This window comes from Haematobia irritans, chromosome 1, assembly GCF_050003625.1.
Source record: "Haematobia irritans isolate KBUSLIRL chromosome 1, ASM5000362v1, whole genome shotgun sequence".
Lineage (NCBI taxonomy): Eukaryota > Metazoa > Arthropoda > Insecta > Diptera > Muscidae > Haematobia > Haematobia irritans.
Genome location: NC_134397.1, coordinates 89,304,368 through 89,324,863, shown reverse-complemented (window position 1 = coordinate 89,324,863; position 20,496 = coordinate 89,304,368). Strand labels below are relative to the sequence as shown.

The following is a 20,496-nucleotide window of genomic DNA, read 5'->3' as shown; positions in this document are numbered from 1 at the left end:
TAGAAAATAATTTCACAAAGACAAAATACATGGGTTTCGCAACAATTACATGCTATAGATAAGCATTAATTGTCCAAACATGTTTTTTTGTGCGTGTACCTAATTTTGCTACGGGAAGCTCAAAGTTCTCCTTAGATGATTGCGTACTAGCAATTAAAATTTATTTTGACATCGTAATATCTATTGGTCATACCGTGTTAACGAAATAAAAGAACAAAACAACTAAACTATTGCCTTTCACTTAACAATCCTACTACAATATTATTGGTATTCTATAACATACTCGTATACTCCCAAACATATTCTGATTCAAGCCTGTATATTTCCAAAATTTGTTCAAACAAAAAATTATTTGTACTTTGCACACATTTTATGTTTCACCCTAAGCATATCTTTTTTGAACGCCCAAAATAGTTAAATCCTTTCCGTTTTTATAAATCTGTTCATAAATGTTTAAGGTTCTCCGCTATTTTATTATTTTTTTTTTTCTTGTAGGAAAATGTCCCCATTCAATAATGCCTAGGCTTAAACATTTCAAATTGTTGGGGTGCCCCGTTCCTGTGCCAGACACATAGTAAAACAAGTAAGTAAAGTCTAAAGTCGGGCGGGGCCGACTATATTATACCCTTCACCACTATTTAGACCAACATTTGTGTTACCATCTCAACTACTTCAAGGTTTGCATTTCCAGATACAAATACTTATAATGGAGATAATTTTTTGTACTTCTACAAAATCTCTAGAATTAAAATTGAAATCGGCTAACGCCCTGAAATGAAACACAATGTTAATATAAAACAAGTATATACGGCCTTAAGTTCGGCCAGGCCGAAGCTTATGTACCCTCCATCATGGATTGCGTAGAAACTTCATCTAAACACTGCCATCCACAATCGAATTACTTAAGTTGCGGTAACGCTTGCCGATGGCAAGGTATCTTAAAACCTCCTAACACCATCTTCTAAATTGTATGTAAGTCCATACGTGGTATATATTAAATCAAAAAAGATCGATCCAATACGTATATAATTCAGTTTGACAAAGTAGACATAAAATTTTGACAAAATTTTCTACAGAAATAAAATTTTAACAAAATTTTCTATAGAAATAAATTTTTCACAAAATTTTCTATAGAAAAAAATATTTGACAAAATTTTCTATAGAAATAAAATCTTGGTAGGTTATTTTTGGCTCGAGTGGCAACCATGATTATGAACCAAATAAAATTTGAACAAAATTTTCTATAGAAATAAAATTTTGACAAAGATGAAAATTTTATTATGAACCGAATAAAATTTTAACAAAATTTTCTCTAGTAATAAAATTTTGACAAAATTTTCTATAGAAATAAAATTTTGGTAGATTATTTTTGGCTCTAGTGGCAACCATGATTATGAACCGATATGGACCAATTTTGTGTGATTGGACCAATTTTGGTATGGTTGTTAGCGACCATATACTAACACCACGTGCCTTATTTGAACCGGATCGGACCTCCTCCAAGAGGCTCCGGAGGTCAAATCTGGAGAATGTTTTATATGGTGGCTATATATAATTATGGACCGATATGGACCAATTCTGGCACGGTTGTTAAAGATCATATACTAACACCATGTTCCAAATTACAACCGGATTGGATGAAATTTGCTTCTCTTGGAGACTTCGCAAGCCAAATCTGGGGATCGGTTTATATGGGGGCTATATATAATTATGAACGGATGTGGACCAATTTTTGTATGGTTGTTAGAGACCATATACCAATATCATGTACCAAATTTCAGGCGGATCGGATGAAATTTGCTTCTCTTTGAGGCTCCGCAACCCAAATCTGGGGATCGGTTTATATGGGCGCCATATATAATTATGGACCGATGTGGACCAATTTTTGCACGGTTGTTAGAGACCATATACCAATACCATGTACCAAATTTCAGCCGGATTGGATGCAATTTGCTCCTCTTTGAGGCTTCGCAAGCCAAATCTGGAGAACGGTTTATATGGAGTCTATATATAATTAAGGACCGATATGGACCAATTTGTCCATGGTTGTTAGAGACCATATACCAACATCATGTACCAAATTTCAGCCGGATCGGATGCGCACAAAAATACATGAACAGACAGACAGACAGACGGTCGGACAGACAGCTAGACAGACAGACGGACATCGCTAAATCGACTCAGAATTTAATTCTAAGACGATCGGTATACTAAACGATGGGTCTCAGACTTTTCCTTCTTGGCGTTACATACAAATTCACAAACTTATTATACCCTGTACCACAGTAGTGGTGAAGGGTATAAATATGGGAAACATTTAAGTCTGAAGCAATTTTAAGGAAACTTTGCAAAAGAAGTAGGAAAATAAGAGTCATTTTTACAACTTTTCGACTAAGCAGTGGCGATTTAACAAGGAAAATGTTGGTATTTTGACCATTTTTGTCGAAATCAGAAACACATATATATGGGAGCTATATCTAAATCAGAACCGATGTCAACCAAATTTGGCACGCATAGCTACAATGCTTATTCTACTCCCTGTGCAAAATTTAAACTAAATCTGAGTTAAAAATTGGCCTCTGTGGTCATATGAGTGTAAATCGGGCGTAAGCTATATATGGGAGATATATCCAAATCTGAACCGATTTCAACCAAATTTGGCACGCATAGTTATAATGCCAATTCTACTCCCTATGAAAAATTTCAACTAAATCGGAGCAAAAAATTGGCCTCTGTGGGCAATGGAGTGTAAATCGGGCGAAGGCTATTTATGGGAGCTATATCTAAATCTGAACCGATCTGGCTGATATTTTGCAAGTTTTTCGAGACTCATAAAATATTCGGATGTACGGAATTTGATGAAGATCGGTTGATATACACGCCAATTATGACCAGATCGGTGAAAAATATATATGGCAGCTATATCTAAATCTTAACCGATTTTTTCCAAAATCAATAGGGATCGTCTTTGAGCCGAAACAGGACCCTGTACCAAATTTTAGGACAATCGGACTAAAACTGCGAGCTGTACTTTGCACACAAAAATACATCAACAGACAGACAGACAGACGGACAGACAGACAGACAGACGGACAGACAGACAGACAGACGGACATCGCTAAATCGACTCAGAATTTAATTCTAAGCCGATTCGTATACTAAAAGGTTGGTCTATGATTACTCCTTCTTGGCGTTACATACAAATGCACAAACTTATTATACCCTGTACCACAGTAGTGGTGAAGGGTATAATGAATGCAAACATATTTACTTATCCACAACAAAATATGTCTCTCAATTAGAGAACTATTTGCTCTCATTTGATTCCCTCACTGTATTTTGTTGAATCTTTCGTTATGTGTCATCGTCGTCATCATCTTTATCTTAGTCTGTTTTCTCTATTTACGAAATTTCGAAATTAATAAGTGTTTGCATCCATAGACATTATTTTTAATAAAATGTAATGGCCCAAACATAATATGTTCTAACATACCCAGCAAAAAAATTTGGAAGTTCTTCCAAAGGCACAACTTTAAAAGAACTTCGGGAAGATGCACTTCCAATTATGTTCTTTATTGTAACTCCCCAGGAAGTTCTTTTAATTCAATTTTTAATAACTTGGTTTTTTTCATACTTTTAATGGATAATTTTAACTTTTTTGTTTCAAATAGGTTAAAAACAGAGTAAGAATTCATAAAATGGTACAAATCATCTAAATTTTGTCGAAAAAATGCTAAATCCAATCTGAAAAAATTTTGATTTTTTGAAAATATTTGAGTTCAAACCTTTCCAAAAAGCGTTAGAATCCATTAAAAATTATAAAAATTATTTATTTGACAAAATATCACAAAATTTTTTAATTTACATCCATAACATTGAATTCGGATCATACCTAAAAAAGTGATGCAAATTGAGTGCAACGGCTGTGGAGGACTTCCGTCCTATGACAAGCCCATGTTAAATTCATCGCTTCTGCGTCAATTTTGCACCACTTCCGGATCCCAAAAGTAATGAAAATTTTCTTTTTTAATACGTAAGTGATGCAAACTTGGCGCAGAAGCGATGAATTTAACATGGGCTTGTCATCGGACGGATGTCCACCATTTCAACAGTCGTTTCACTAAATTTGCATTACATCTTAAGGTGTGATCCGAATTCAGTGTTTTGGATATAAATTAAAAAAATTTTGTGATATTTTGCCAATTAAATAATTTTTATATTTTTTTATCAATATTAATGCATTCTAACAATTGTCTGAAACGTTTGACCTCAAATATTTTCAAAAGTTCGCCATTTCCGACAAAATTTTAAAAATATGTACCATATTATTAAAACTTACTCTGTTTTTAAATTATTTTAAATAAAAAAGTTAAAAATATGAAAACGAGTTATAAAAAATTGAATTAAAAGAAGTTGTTTCTTTAAAACAACTTCCCAATTTTTTGGTTAGGATATATGTGCCAACATTGTTATACTAGTTTATGAATATTTTATGTTTATACTCAAAAATAATGTGCTAAAATTTGAGTACCAAACATATAGTTTTTACACCCAAACATATGAAAAACAGTCGTTTTCGTTCGTGTGTCCACCTCAAAGAATCCCTCTGTTTGGGTATAACAGAGTACGGTTGGAATCAGCGGGGGTGAGCGGGGATTACCTTTACCTGTGTGAGATGAACCGAGTGATCATGGATCTCTCATGAGCCGAAGATAAACCAAAAGCTTTATGACAAATCAATTGGTTTATCGCTCCCAGAAAAGATGACCAAAGATGACGATAAAACCATGGATAAAATTAAATGAAACAGCAATTAGGGAATGGACTGTATTTAGAGATTGTGTTTTATTTTCTTTGGTCGACTTCTTACCAGTAGGTGTTCGTAGTTACAGGGATGAAAAGCAAGTGACTTATAAAGGAAATACTATTTTCAAAATGGCTTAGTGATTTTATGGATAAAACTTAATTTAATTATCTGATTACTCATCTACCAATGCGACACTGTAGACAGAAATTCATTTGGGGATTTTTATACTAATCTAGGAATTCATGTATTAATTAGGGTTTTCGTTTCAACGTAAACATTCTGCCCACCTTGCAGTACTACTAAAATAAAATAGGAGAAAATAAATTGTTGATACAAATTCGTGTTGTACTCTTCTTCGGTTAGTACTGCTTATTTTCTATTAAATGATACTTAAATCTAAGATAATTTTTTTTTGGTTGTTAATTCAATTTTAGGTTCATAATAAGATTTGATACAAATGATATATAAATGTTTATATTCAATTTTTGTCCATTAGATAGAAAAGTTTCCATATAAAATAATTCCAAAGCTGGTATTCTGTGCTGTTGGTAGACCTGTACGAACAAAAATTCCATCCCGGACTACTCGTGAAAAAACGTCGACTCCCAATATGATGTCAATTGTGGACGCTTTATAGAAATGTTTATCAGCCAGTTTCAGGTTGTTAAAGTTGGTGAGGATGGATTCTGGAAGTGATTTCTTGGGTGTTATGGTACCGATTCGGTTGTTTACTCGCAAAATAGTTTCAATTTGAAAATTAGAGTCGACATATGACCAGAGAGTGATTGGACATATTATTTCATTATCTAGCTCTAAAGTAGTCAACCCTAATTTATCCACAAATTGTTTGGAGATGCAGCTCATTTTTGAAGCTGTGTCAAACAAGCACCTGGCACTATGTTTGCCGTCCTTTGAACTTATTTTTACCAAAGCTGTAGGTAGAAGAGTGGCAGCATTTTGTTTGAGAATTGCGGTGAGGGATGTTGTGGTGGGTACTGTGTCAGTGACTGAAGATTGTTTTGTTTTTAAAGAACTGGTGGAGGATGATGGGTTTTGTTCTTTCGCCGATGATTGCTGCTTTAACTTATTGCATTTGTTGGATTCTAGCAATCTGGTATGTATGTGCAGCAATGAGTGGTGGCGCTTACGGCAATACCCGCAACCTGTCTTGGTAAAACAGGACCCATCCGAGTGCGAGTGTGCCAAACAATTGACACAGTATCCAAATTTTTCTACAGCTTTCATTCGTTCTGTAGAATTCATTCTTCTAAATTTCCAGCAAGATTTTAAGGCATGAACTTTCCGACAAACTCTACAAATAAATGGACCTTTGTTCTTGATAAGCTGAGTTTTTGTGGTCGAATGCATTTTTCTGTAAAATAGAAGAAATTATATTTTGGATTGTGAGAAAAAATAAACGAGAAATTAGGGTAGGTGAAGTCATCGAAAATTTTAAAGGATTATACACTTTCGTGGGGCAGAACAACGAGTTTTGTTATTGGCCTTGTTATCGTGCCTCGTTCTGTTCTTACGTCGGCCACCCGAACTCTTCCGTCGCTTCCCATGTAGATTCGAGAGATTCTTCCCAGTCGCCAACTATTAGGAGGCAAATTTTCTTCCTTTACGACGACTAACATGTCCTCTTGGAGATTGGAGTCGGGTGTTTTCCACTTATGTCGTTTTTGAAGCTCCTTTAAGTATTCGTTCTTCCAACGGGTGCAAAATTGCTGGTAAAGTGCTTTGATTTTTTGCCATCGGTTTTGAATAGATATTGGAGATTGATTGGATTCAGGTTCCAGCGGAACCAAAATAGGACATCCAATTAAGAAGTGACCTGGAGTTAGAGCTGCAAGATCGGAAGGTTCTTGGGAACTTGGAGATATTGGTCTAGAGTTTAAACATGCTTCTATCTTGGATAATAAAGTTTGGAATTCCTCGAATGTATATTTATGGACACCCGCCACCTTTCTGAAATGTAACTTGAAACTTTTCACACCGGCCTCCCATAGACCACCCATATGTGGGGCACCGGGGGGTATGAAGTGCCAAGTAACATTCTGGTGAGCGTAATTTGAGGTCACTGCTTGTCGTGATGTTTGGATAAACTCTTTAGCCAAAACCTTGGAAGCACCAATGAAAGTGGTTCCGTTGTCGGAATGTATATGAAGTGGACATCCTCGCCGTGATACAAATCGGCTAAATGCAGCAAGAAAAGCGGACGATGACAAATCAGTTGTAGCTTCGAGGTGTATCGCCCGAGTTGAAAAACAAATGAACACACACACATAGCCCTTTGAAATACGGCAGCATCTTCCCGCAAAGCTTTTCAGCTCAAAGGGACCAGCAAAGTCGATTCCGGTATGAGCAAATGGACGTGAAATTTCACATCTCTCAGGAGGTAAAGCGGCCATTAACTGTTTCTGACATCTTTTCTTATATAAAATACATGGCTTGCAATTATGGATAATAGCCTTGATTAGGTTCTGCACTTTTGGAATCCAGTATTGCGTACGGACAAGTCTAAGTACTAGTTGATTACCACCATGTAAACTAATTTGATGGGTGAAATGTACAAGCAACCTAGAATACTGACAATTGTACGGCAGAATAATCGGATGACGTTCTTGGTACGACAGGGTTGTTGATGATTCCAATCTCCCACAAATGCGCATTATGCCTTCTGAATCCATGAAAGGATTCAAACATAGTGTGGGACTAGAAGACGATATGGATTTTTTGCTAGAAAGAGTCAGGTATTCGTTTGCATAATAGGCTTTTTGGGTCACGATAATAAGTTTCTTACGAACAAAAAGAATTTCGGCAGCAGTAATGGATGCTGAATCTCTTTTATAATTTGATCGATATTTTGGATGGGTACCCAGATAGAATCTGTAGACGTAAGAAATTACTCTCATAGCTCTTGGAAATGAAGAAAAACGATGTAGTATGTCGAGAAAATCCTTAAAATATGAAAAATGAACTTGCACAGATTTCCTTTCACAATCTGTATCGCCGACAACTTCCTTCGGGATTTTTGGCCATGTTCTTGAAGATTCAGAAAGCCAAGTTGGCCCTTCCCACCAAAGCTTACATCTCGAAAGCTCTTGGGGGCTAGTGCCTCGACTGGCTATATCAGCTGGATTTTCTTCCGAGTTAACATGAAACCATCGTGATGGATCCACTACGTGCGTTATTTTCGAGACTCGATTTGCCACGAAAGTTGTCCAAACACAAGGTGGTTTTGCCAACCATGACAGTACAATCGTTGAGTCTGTCCAACAGTATATTGTATATTTTTGGATATCAAAGTGTGGAATTAGATTATCGATCATTTCTGCCAAAAGTGAGGCTCCGCATAGCTCCAATCGAGGAATTGACAAAGTCTTTAATGGAGCAACCTTGGTCTTGGATGATATTAAACGTGTGGATATTGCATTGGGATAAGTCATGCGTATGTAAAGTGCAGCAGAATATGCCTTCTCTGAGGCATCCGAAAAACCGTGGAATTCAATGTCTGCCTCGGGTGAAAAGCTCACCCATCTCGGAATTCTAATCTTTTCTATAAGTGGATAGTCACCCTGAAAATTTTTCCACATTGTTTGGGTCTCTGTGGAAATTAAGGAATCCCAGTCTGTTCTTTCCATCCAGATTTTCTGCATTATTATTTTTGCCGTGATAACTATAGGAGATAACCATCCTGCAGGATCAAATATTTTGGGTATTTGAGATAACACTTCTCGTTTCGTGTAAGGCAGATGTGCCGGAAGTGGTATAGCTGTGAAGTAGAATTCGTCAGATAGAGCGTTTCAACGGATTCCTAAGGTCTTTGCTGAACTGCGATCTTCGAATTCCAAAAAATCGCTGTACAAAAGGCTATCTTCAGGAAGCCCGTGAAGAATGGCTTTTCGATTCGAAATCCATTTGCGTATTGAAAATCCTGCAGAATTCAAAGCCTGAATGAGTTGATCCCTAGTAGCAATGGCTATTGGAATGGAATGAGCGCCAATTAACGCATCATCCACATACATACACGATTTTAAAATATGACTAGCTAAGGGATACTTATCCTGAACATCATTCGCCAACTGAATCATGGTACGAATGGCTAAATAAGGAGCACAATTCAAGCCAAACGTCACAGTCTTCAATTCAAAGTCCTGGATTGGATCATCCTGTGATTTACGAAATAAAATTCGTTGAAAGGGAGTATCGGACGAATCTACCAGGATTTGTCGGTACATTTGCTGTATGTCACCATTCAAAACAAATCGATAGAAACGCCATCGTAAGATTAAAATGGTCAGGTCATTCTGAAGTACTGGACCCGTGTGAAGAACGTCATTTAGGCTTACCCCAGTTGACGTTGGACATGATGCATTGAAGACGACTCGAATCTTAGTCGTTGCCCTTTCAGGCTTGACCACTGCATGATGGGGTAAGTAATAGTTGGGCTCAGCCATTAATGCATTCGGAGAAGTCACTGGGAACATATGTCCCAATATACGATATTCATCAAGAGCCTTATCATATTCGGATTTCAAATAAGCATCCTTAAGAAGACGCGTTTCATTACGGAGAAACTGCGCCATTGCACTCTTTCGTGAAACTCCGAGGCATGATTTGTCTGGATTGGATTCTTTGAATGGGAGAACAACAACATATCTGCCCTCGGGATTCCGTCTTGTCGTTTTCCTATACAAATCCTCGCAGTATTTATCATCCCGTGAGGGAAATCGTTTTCGTGGTATGTTCTCCACTTCCCAGAACCGGGAAATCTTTTGATCCAAAGAGATATCACAAAAGTATGAAACACAAGTATTGAAACAGGAGGAATTTCGATGAGCAATAGGTCCCGTAAGAATCCATCCAAAGACAGTTTCTTGAGCCATTAGAGTGCCACAAATCTGATGAAGGTTCCTGGGCAACAGGATTGAAGGAAGAACATCAGCGCCTAAGAGAATATCAATTTTGGCACTCTCATAAAATCTGGGATCGGCCAAATCTAGTCGAGGCAAATTCGAGAACGATTCAACATGGATAGTTTTGGACGGTAGATTATTGGAGAGGTGTGGTACTATTAAAGCCGACACTGTTAGTTCGAAATCGGGCACCACGTCCGAAACCAACATAAAAGAACATTCCTTGTGTACGGAAGCAGAAACCGAACTATTCAAACCGGAAATAATGGCGGAAGTTCGACGGACTGGAAGTTTCAATAAGTTAGCAAGATTCTCCGATATGAAAGAACCTTCGGAGCCTGTATCCAACAACGCCCGAACTTTATATACTTCCCCTTGATGTAAAAGATTTACCATCGCTGTCCCTAATAAAATCCCACTAGAACTGGCAGCAAAACAGGTCTGTATAACTTCACTGGAAGAGTTATTAGGCTGACCCTTGGATGTGGATGGTTGGTAGGACAACATGGAAGCATTTTCCGGCCTTGAGGTCGGGACAGGATTATCTAAACGGGTATCGTCCGAGACTCGATTTTTATACTAATCTAGGAATTCATGTATTAATTAGGGTTTTCGTTTCAACGTAAACACCCTCAAATGTGGCGGATATGAAATATTTATATATCAGGTAATTTTCACAATTTTCCCTTTATATGTTACCTCATTCCATACCGTCGGAAAAATTTTAGATAAAAGTTTATATCATAAAATGAATTAAATTAAAATGACACATCTAAGTCATATCGGTTAAACTTAAATATATGTGCATTCCAATCATATTGTATGTTTAACATTTATATGTTATATTTAAAATACAAAATTTTTTTTCATTCCAAATAGAAATCCTAATACAGAATATATTATACAGTAGAATTAAAAACAATTTTAAATACAATTAGCAAATAGCGACATAATTATATAAACATCAATTTTATATTAATATATAATTTTGTATTAATAAATAATTTTGACTAAATATTTTAAAATGTTTGTATTTTAAATATTTTTATATTCCAATATTTAGTAGTTTAAAAATGTTTAAAAGTGCATTCCAGAGGCGAACAGTATCTACAAAGAAGTGCCAATCAGATAGTAACATTATCTAAAAAATCTTCTTGTAGTGTAACTAAAAATCTCTCTCATTTTTTAGTTCTTTTTTTCTTTCAGAAAAGTCTTACATTTTATCCACTCTAATATTACCTGTCCAACTTGCTCGCCCACTTTTTTTTATACAATAAACTCTCGAGACGAGGATTCAATTAATTTTTGTCCTAGGATCCTATATCCATTGTGTACCCCCTGCACTTGGATGGGAATTTAACAACAATTTCATATTTATTCCATTCAGCCGTAATCTAGATTTACGTTTTTATTACAACTGATACGTGAATGTCAGCGCGTGTTTGCGAGCCTTCATCTATGGGCGAATGTTAGTTTGTCGCAACCACCCAAGCAGCTATCTCTGATAGAATTGGGATAGCGAGTCCGTAAATCATAGGATGGTTTAACTAACTCACCTACACTTTATTACTTCGAATATCGAAAGATACTTGGGGCTAGCTGACGGGCGGTTTGTTCACTGAATGGCAATTTTTTTTTGTCTGTTTTCTTTCTTTTAATTTTGATGCTTTGTTATTTGTGCTCTCCACGTATTTTCCCATAAAAGTATGTGTATCACAATGGCTCCATCTCCAATCGATGCACTGTGAATTGCGACGATTGTGAATTAAGATTTATAGCAGACCCAAATCTGCTCCGATATAGATGATATTGAGTATATTTAATGAGTAATATTAAAGATAAACATATGGCAAATTTGAAGAAGTTAGTTCCGGAAAATGTGAAAAAGAATTATTTTTGTACAAATTTATCATATTTTCCACGTTCAACCTTGTGCCCCATTTGATACCCATTTTTAAGTCGAATCGCCTAACTATAAGGAGAAAACGACTTCATTGAAAAGTTGATCACTTTTGGACACGGAAATATTTTTTATATTATTAAGGACATGAAATCTTTGGCCTCACGACAATATTTTTTCAGTGTGCTATTTCAAATCCTGAAGCAATGTTGAAGATATTTCCACATTGTGGCTGAGTTGGTTACGATAGGTAAAAAACAAGTATATACAGCAGTAAGTTCGGCCGGGCCGAATCTTAAATATTGTAGTTTCCTTTGAAAATTTCATGGGGGTTTGATGACAGATGTTCCCAATCAGAGCATTTCAACCAGTAAACTTCCCGAAGATAAATTTAAAGATTCTACCTACGAAGACTATATCAGATTCTGGATTTATGAGAACCAATTTTGTTTGAGTTTTAGAGGAATCATAAATATGTCGTGTAAGCGTGCAAGATGATGAAATTACTCCTTGATTTGAAATATAAAATCTGCGGATTTTTTACCCCCATTATTTAAATAATTACGAGAAGTTAAATCTGCAAATTCTACATTCAGTTTCAAGCAATTTTCATGATCAGTGCGCCTTCTATACCCTCAAGAAGAGAAATAGGTCTATATGGAGGCCTTACCAAATGGACCGATAAAAACTAAATCCGATACACGGACCGTAGAAGCTTGAGAAGTAAAATATGGGGATCGGTCTATATGGTGGCTATATCAAAACATGGACCGATACTCCCAATTTTCGGCACACCTTTTTTGGTCCTAAAATACTTTTAGATTTTCAATTTGAGACAAAGAGACCAAGAAGTAAAATCGGGAGATCGGTCTATATGGGGGCTCTATCAAAACATCGACCGATACTCACCATTTTTGGAACACCATTTTGTGGTCCTAAACTACCACTATATTTGTAATTTCAGGCAGATTGAATAAAAACTACGGATTCTATAAGGCCAAGAAGTAAAATCGGGAGATCGGTCTATATGGAGGCTACACCAAACTATCGACCGATACTCACCATTTTTAGCACACTTTTTTGTGGTCCCAAAATACCTCTAGATGTGCAATTTCAGGCAAATTGGATAAAACTACGGATTCTATAAGCCCAAGAAGTAAAATCAGGAGATCGGTTTATATGGGGTCTATACCAAAACATGGACCGATACTCGCCATTTTTGACACACCTATTTATGGTTCTAAAATACCTCTAGATTTCCAATTTAAAGCGAATTTGATAAAAACTAAGAATTCTAGAAGCCCAAGAAGTAAAATCGGAAAATCGGTCTATATGGGGGCTATATCAAAACATGGACCGATACTCACCATTTTTGGCACACCTCTTTACGGGTTTAAAATACCTCTAGGTTTCCAATTTCAGGCAAATTGGATAAAAACTACGGATTCTATAAGCCCAAGAAATAAAATCAGGAGACCGGTCTATGTGGGGGCTATACCAAAACATGGACCAACACTCACCATTTTTAGCACACCTCTTTATGGTCCCAAAATACCTCTAGATTTCTAATTTCAGCCAATTTGGATAAAAACTACTGTTTCTATAAGCCCAAGACCCCACATCGGTAGGTCGGTTTATATGGGGACTATATCAAAACTTGGATCGAAATAGCCCATCTTCGAACTAGACCTGCCTGCAGACAAAAGACGAGCTTGTGCAAAATTTCAGCACGATTGCTTCATTATTGAAGACTGTAGCGTGATTACAACAGACAGACAGACAGCCAGAGAGACAGACGGACATGGTTATATCGTCTTAGAATTTCTCCCTGATCAAGAATATATATACTTTATATAGTCGGAAATCGATATTTCGATGTGTTACAAACGGAATGACAAACTTCTTATACCCCCGACACCATGCTATAGTGACGTTGGCGTTATTCTGGACAGGAATCTGAACTTTAAGCTTAATATTGAAGAAATGGCGAGGAAAGCAACGGTAGCTTTATACTCGTGCAAAAAGGCAATAGGGAAAAAGTGGGGACTAAAACCAAAAATTGTGCATTGGCTATACACGGCAGTGGTTAGACCTATAATGCTAACATATATGGTGTTGTAGTCTGGTGGCCGGCACTTCACCAGCCGACAAGTTTAGACAAAGTTCAGCGTATGGCGTGCTTGTGTATCTCAGGTGCATTCAGCAAGACAGGAACAAATTCCCTTAATGTCATACTGCATCTATTGCCTTTAGACATTTTGGCCAAACAATCAGCTGCAACAACGGCTGTGCGGTTGCGCGAGCTATCGCTGTGACCGGAAAAAGTTACGGTCACAGTTTGCTCCTCAAGATAATGCCAGATGTGCCTAGCTTTGCGGATTACACTTTGGCGAGACCACTTTTTGACAAAAAGTTTGAGACTCTAATTCCCAACAGTGAGGCGTGGTGTACACGGACCCCGGGGAATAAAAATATATAGATTTCTACACTGATTGCTCCAAATTGGATGGACAAGTGGGTTTCGGAGTATATTCTAAAGATCTGGAACTTCGAATAGCGAAAAGATTACCTGATCACTGTAGTGTTTTTCAGGCTGAAATATTAGAAATAAGAGAAGTGGTGAATTGGCTGAGAAGTAGTGTTCCAAGCAATATTGGCATTAATATATACTCAGACAGTCAACCTGCAATAAAATCCTTGGACTCTGTGTTCCTCAACTCGAAAACGGCCATCGACTGCCGCAAATCTCTCAATGAGATGGCTGAGCAGTACAATATTCACCTAATATGGGTGCGTGGCCATAGGAACATACCGGGGAACTGCGAAGCAAATGAGCTAGCAAGGCTAGGAACTACCTTACATATTCCAGGGGAACTAGAATCTTTTGGTATGTCCCTGACTACCTGCAAGCTCTTACTGCGTGAGAAGGCTGCCATGATGGCAAATGTTCGATGGAAGAATTGTAAGGGTTGTAATGACACCAAGCAAATATGGCCCAATTTAAACTTAAACCGCACACTAGATATGCTAGTATTCTCGAGACGCCATATATCACTCCTGATATCTGCTATAACGGATCACTGCCTGATAGGCGATTTTGCGAAAACTATTGGCGCGAAGTATAATGACTGTTGTATGAGCTGTCATGATGCGGAGGAAAAGGAATCAATAAAACACCTCTTGTGTGAGTGTCCTGCATTTTGTGTAAGGCGTAAGCAAATTTTAGCAAATTTCAGATTACTGGCGGACCTGGAAAACGTTAACTTAGGCAGTCTGCTAATGTTTTTGGAACAATCTGGTTGGTTCAACAGAAGAAAATAATCGAGAGGGTTCAGCGGTTAAAACTAGAAGTGCACATATGTAATATGTACTTTTAGTTAATGTGGTATCACAATGGACTGAATAGTCTAAGTGAGCCTGAAACTTAATCGGGCTACCACTTTAACTTAACCTAACCTAACCATTCTATGGTGGTGGGTATAATAAGGATCCTATTGCAAAATTTGTGGAATCGGACGGAACATATAAATTCGAGTTACACTCAAGAAACCGTGAACCCACCCACCCACTCTGTATTACAAACACAGATGTCACGCTTATTTTACAATATAAGTAAGTAAATATTTTTCGAAAAACTATAGATTTTTTTATAATTAAACTTTTTCACTTGTTAAAGAAAATTTCGAAGTTTGAAGAACAAAATTGCATATACATTTAAAACAAGTATATATGGCCGTAAGTTCGGCCAGGCCGAATCTTATGTACCCTCCACCATGGATTGCGTCATCCACAATCGAATTACTTGGGTTGTGGTATCTTAAATCGTTTTCTAAATTGTGAGTTAGTCCATACGTTGTATATATTAGACACAAAAGGTTTGTGTATGTTAGGTAAGTCTACAAATAATTACGAGTCGATATGAACTTTTGCACGGTACATAGGGGCCCAGAATTGATATATAGGGGTCGCTTATATGGGGGCTATATACAATTATGAACTTGATATGGACCAATTTTTGTGTGATTGAGGATCGATTTATCTGTGGGCTATATATAATTATGGACCGATGCGGATGCAATTTTGGAATGGTTGTTAGACACCATAAACTAACACCATGTACCAAATTTCATCCGGATCGGATGAAATTTGCTTCTCGTAGAGGGTCTGCAAGCCAATTTTGGGGGTCCGTTTATATGGGGGCTATACGTAAAAGTGGACCGATATGGCCCATTTATGATACCATCCGACCTACATCAATAACAATTATACGTGTGCCAAGTTTCAAGTCGATAGCTTGTTTCGCTCGAAAGTTAGCGTGATTTCAACAGATGGACGGACGGACATGCTCAGATTGACTCAGAATTTCACCACGACCCAGAATATACATACTTTATGGGGTCTTAGAGCAAAATTTCGATGTGTTACAAACGGAATGATAAAGTTAACTCAAAAAAAAGTGAACTCTCTATTTCACTAAAGCCAATTTAACTTTATTTTAGTTCATGGAATTGTTATCTTTGGAGAAAGTTTCCTTTACTCTAATATTGTTTTGCGTACGTTAATTAAATGAGCTAAAAAATAGGAAAAAATTATGCTCAAATTAAGCATAAAGATATACTAAATTCGTGTACCCCACAAAGTAGTTCAGAATTTCTTAAAACTTGTAAATTTTACCAATAATGCTCCCATCATGAACTTCGTATATAACTAAAGACATTCTTGCAATTTTGAACTCCAAGTTTTTCCTTCAAACTACAAGATTTTCTTTAACAAGTGAAAAACATTAATAATGTCTAATAAATGTTCTTGAATTTGTCGAAAAATATTTACTTATTTTTTTGATATCCGCATGATACCAGCGTTTGTAATACTGTTTAGTTAAACTTTTCTACAAATTTTCAAAATTTTCTAAAATTAACCAACAGTTTTCTTCATGGTGGGTTCACTGTTTTTTCAGTCCACTCAAAAAAAAAATGAACCCTCTATTTCACTAAAGCCAATTTAACTTTTTTTTATTTCATGGAATTATTATGTTTGAAAGAAAGTTTACTTTACTCTAATAATTTTTTGCGTACGTTAGTTAAATGAACTAAAAATTGGGGAAAAATTGTACACATATGATGTACAAAGATTTACTATATTCGTACTTCTCACAAAATAAATCATTGTTTCATTAAATTTGAAAATTTTACTACAAATGCACCCATCGTGAACTTTGTATGGCACTAAAATCTTTCTTGCAATTTTGAACTCCAATTGTTTCTTTCAAACTACAAGATTTTCTTTAACAAGTGAAAAAAATTAATTAACTGTAATAAATTTTCTTGAATTTGTCGAAAAATATTTATTTATTTTTGTGATATGGGCGTGATGTTAGCGCTTGTAGTACCGTTTAGTTAAAATTTTCTAAAAAATAATCTAAATTTCCTAAAATTAACCAAAATTTTTCTTCCTGGCGGGTTCACTATTTTTTCAGTGTATAGTTAAGTGCTACAACTTGAAAATGGGTACTTTAACACGACAGAAAATTTTGTTAGGCCAGGGACAACTTGACATTTATAATTCAGAATATTTCTTTAAATGGTCTTTAAATTTGTTGAATTTTCCTAACTTGACAACAAAGCAAAAGGCTTTTAAAAATAGAAGATGTTTTTCAACACTTTATTCTAAAGCCCTTTTTTACTTGAAACAGAGCATAATTTCTACTTGAAGTTGATCAAGAGTTTAAAAATATAATAAAACGAAATTTGGGAGTACGTGAAAAAAAAACTGAACAGGCGAATGAATTACAATTTGTTTCTTAGAATCAAGTATGCAATACTCAAACTTAAAAGAGAATTGTGCCTTAAATTTGTCATTACTTCAATTCTCCGCTCCTTTCGCTAGGCAATCAATACCAAAATCATTAGTGTAAAGAATAATATGAGAACAAAGTAGAATTTTTAATTCCCATACAATTCAAATTTGATCTTGAATGAATTTAGTGAATTAATTAAAAGTGTGCTTGGTTTATATTTCTTTAAACATTCCGCAACAAAAACTATTTCATAATAAACCACCACATGGTAATTGTATTTGTGCCAAGGTTTCATATCCTACGTTCCACTGTACATTGACGTAATGTTCGCCATATCTGATTTTCCTTTCGGTTCACATCACATCATTTTGTTATTGTGTCTTATAAATGTTTTTTTCCCTTTCTTCCCAAAGATTTTTGATTGCATTCTCAGAAATGAAGAAACCTGAAGCAAAGAAAAAAAACAGCATAGACATTTTTTTGTACATCCACCATTCGTTTATTCCTACGTTTGCAGCTATAATCCCCTCGTACTTTGTTGTATTAGTTATATATTATTTGCTATTCTTCATCTAATGTTTCAAGTTTTTTGTTGCTGCTTTTCTGATGGTATTTTCTTATTGTGAGGTGAGAGTCTGCGATTGGAGTGCGTGTTACCCTGCCTGGTTTGGCGATATTCTATGGACACCCTTCGTACATGAAGAACGCTTATTACCTATATCATCTGGTTTGATATACATAAGTATTCCAGTATCTAGCATAAATTTTTGCTTTCTAATAGACCATGGAAATTATAAAGTTTTGCGAGAAATTATAGTAATAGCATGGGAAATGTGATCTATTTGGAAGAAGCGGTCAAAGGAATTGATGACATACGTCATATGGTCCTTAATTGCACAGTCCTTAGTTGGACAGTCGTCGGTCATGATTCTACTCATTCCGATTATGTCAAGTAGTCATATAGAAGCATATGTGCAGCACCGTGGTGCAATGGTTAGCATGCCCGCCTTGCATAAACAAGGTCGTGGGTTCGATTCCTGCCGAACACCAAAAAGTTCTTCAACGGTGGATTATCAGTAATGCTGGTGACATTTCTGAGGGTTTCAAAACTTCTCTAAGTGGTTTCACTGCAATGTGGAACGCCGTTCGGACTCGGCTATAAAAAGGAGGTCCCTTGTCATTGAGCTTAACATGGAATCGGGCAGCACTCAGTGATAAGAGAGAAGGTCACCACTGTGGTATCACAATGGACTGAATAGTTTAAGTGAGCCTGATACATCGGGCTGCCACCTAACCTAACCTAACCTAAATATATGTGTAGCACCACTTCACTTCTGGAATGTGTAGTTGATACCACCCAGCAAAAAAATTTGGAAGTTCTTCCAAAGGCACAACTTTAAAAGCACTTCCAGAAGATGCACACCCAATGATGTTCTTTAGTTTAACTACCCAGGAAGTTCTTTTAATTCAATGTTTTTTCATACTTATAATGGATAATTTTAACTTTTTTGGTTTCAAATAGGTTAAAAACATAGTAAGAATTCATAAAGAAGAATTCATACACGCAAAAAAATAATTCTTTCCTCCCAAACGAAATTTTAGACAAACAAAGTTCGTTTCTTATTTGCTTTTCGCTGTAAGGAAGTGTATTTGGAAGAAAAGTATATACTTTTTGTGATAAACATTTATTCTTTTCCAGGATGTAACAACAATTTCATATAGACTAACTAAAAAAAATTTTTTTTTTCTTGCTAATTGCATTTTCCTTCACATCTTTCTCACATCCACGAGTTTTTTTAGTTCTTAACACCTTTTCCTGTAATACCAACAATGTAGAAGAAATTATACGAATTTATAAATTTTTAAAATTTTTTTACCTTTCGCCTGGACGGAGAATCGAACCGTGGACCATGCACTTTGTAGGCCAACGCACTAACCACTGAGCTATGTACCTGTTATGGTCATCAAGAGATAAATATCCATATAAGTAATATTTATATAGCATAGCTTGCGGCGCCCACGAACCGAATAAACAAAGTTTATTTAACAGAAACAAACATTTAGTTTGGCACCGTGGAGCAGTGGTTGCTACGTCTGACTCTCATGCCAAGGGTCGTGGGTTCGATCCCTGCTTCGACCAAAGTTTTTTTTCTTTTTTTTGCATACATTCTACATATGTTCGGAAGATTCCGAAAAAAATGTTCAACATTACATTGTACTATATTAAATTTTTAACTGTAAAATGTGTTTTATTAAAGACCAAAAGTCAGAAAAGAACAGTGTTTGATATAAACGAAATGGACTCTGTTGTTGTTTCAAAAATAACTTTTTTTATTAAAAAAATAAAAACTTTGTAACAAACGAATTTTTTTGGTGATAAAAGTTTAAAATTTTCGAAGCAATTCAAAAAACCCTAACAAAAGAAAAACGTTTTCGGTACACGTTTTCCAAACGTTTTTTTCTTTGCGTGTAAGAATTCAATTTTGTCGAAAAAAAATGCTAAATTCAATCTGAAAAATTTTTGAATTTTTGGAAATATTTGAGGTCAAACGTTTCCGACAGCGTTAGAATCCATTAAAAATTATAAAAAATAATAAAAATTATTTATTTGACAAAATATCACAGAATTTTTTAATTTACATCCAAAAGATTGAATTCGGATCACATCTAAAGAAGTGATGCAAATGCAGTGCAATGGCTGTTGAAATGGAGGATTTCCGTCCTATGACAAGCCTATGTTAAATTCATCGCTTCTGCGTCAATTTTGCACCACTTCCGGATCCAAATAGAAAATTTTCATTACTTTTTTGGCGACGCTTTTTTTGCTGGGCAGGGTGTGGAATCGGAGTCTGAAAAATTAGATGGAGTCGTAAAAATTTTGCTCGACTCTGGCTACACGAAAATTTTAAAAACACTTTATATCATTGTAACTAAACAAATTTTTACGCAAATTAGATTTCATTGTGTTATTCAATCAATGACTGTATTTACGCTGCAACTTTCAGTAATTGAGATTATTCCAGAAGAAGGTTAGACTAGAAGAAGGCTGAATTAATTAATTTTAATTAACAAC

General features: G+C 35.9%; 3 protein-coding genes across 3 annotated transcripts in view; all 3 read right to left on the bottom strand.

Annotated features, from left to right (window-relative positions):
* Positions 1-5,299: 5,299 nt before the first annotated feature.
* LOC142227785 (uncharacterized) lies at positions 5,300-6,175 on the bottom strand. Its single transcript, XM_075298130.1, has one exon. It carries the CDS (start codon positions 6,173-6,175, stop codon positions 5,300-5,302), a length of 876 nt encoding a protein of 291 aa, XP_075154245.1.
* A 92-nt stretch (positions 6,176-6,267) lies between these two features.
* Positions 6,268-8,466, bottom strand: LOC142227769 (uncharacterized). The gene has a single exon (XM_075298129.1). The coding sequence runs from the start codon at positions 8,464-8,466 to the stop codon at positions 6,268-6,270; it is 2,199 nt and encodes a 732-aa protein (XP_075154244.1).
* A 147-nt stretch (positions 8,467-8,613) lies between these two features.
* The window catches only part of LOC142227753 (uncharacterized), a 35,171-nt gene continuing 23,288 nt past the window's right edge, over positions 8,614-20,496 (bottom strand). Inside the window, exon 3 of the mRNA XM_075298128.1 lies at positions 8,614-10,305. Coding sequence (XP_075154243.1) covers positions 8,614-10,305 — 1,692 coding nt within the window. The remainder of the gene's footprint in view (positions 10,306-20,496) is intronic.

Bases quoted from the DNA above. Each gene is read 5' to 3' on its own strand.
- LOC142227785 (XM_075298130.1), bottom strand. From the start codon at position 6,175: ATGCATTCGACCACAAAAACTCAGCTTATCAAGAACAAAGGTCCATTT.
- LOC142227769 (XM_075298129.1), bottom strand. From the start codon at position 8,466: ATGCAGAAAATCTGGATGGAAAGAACAGACTGGGATTCCTTAATTTCC.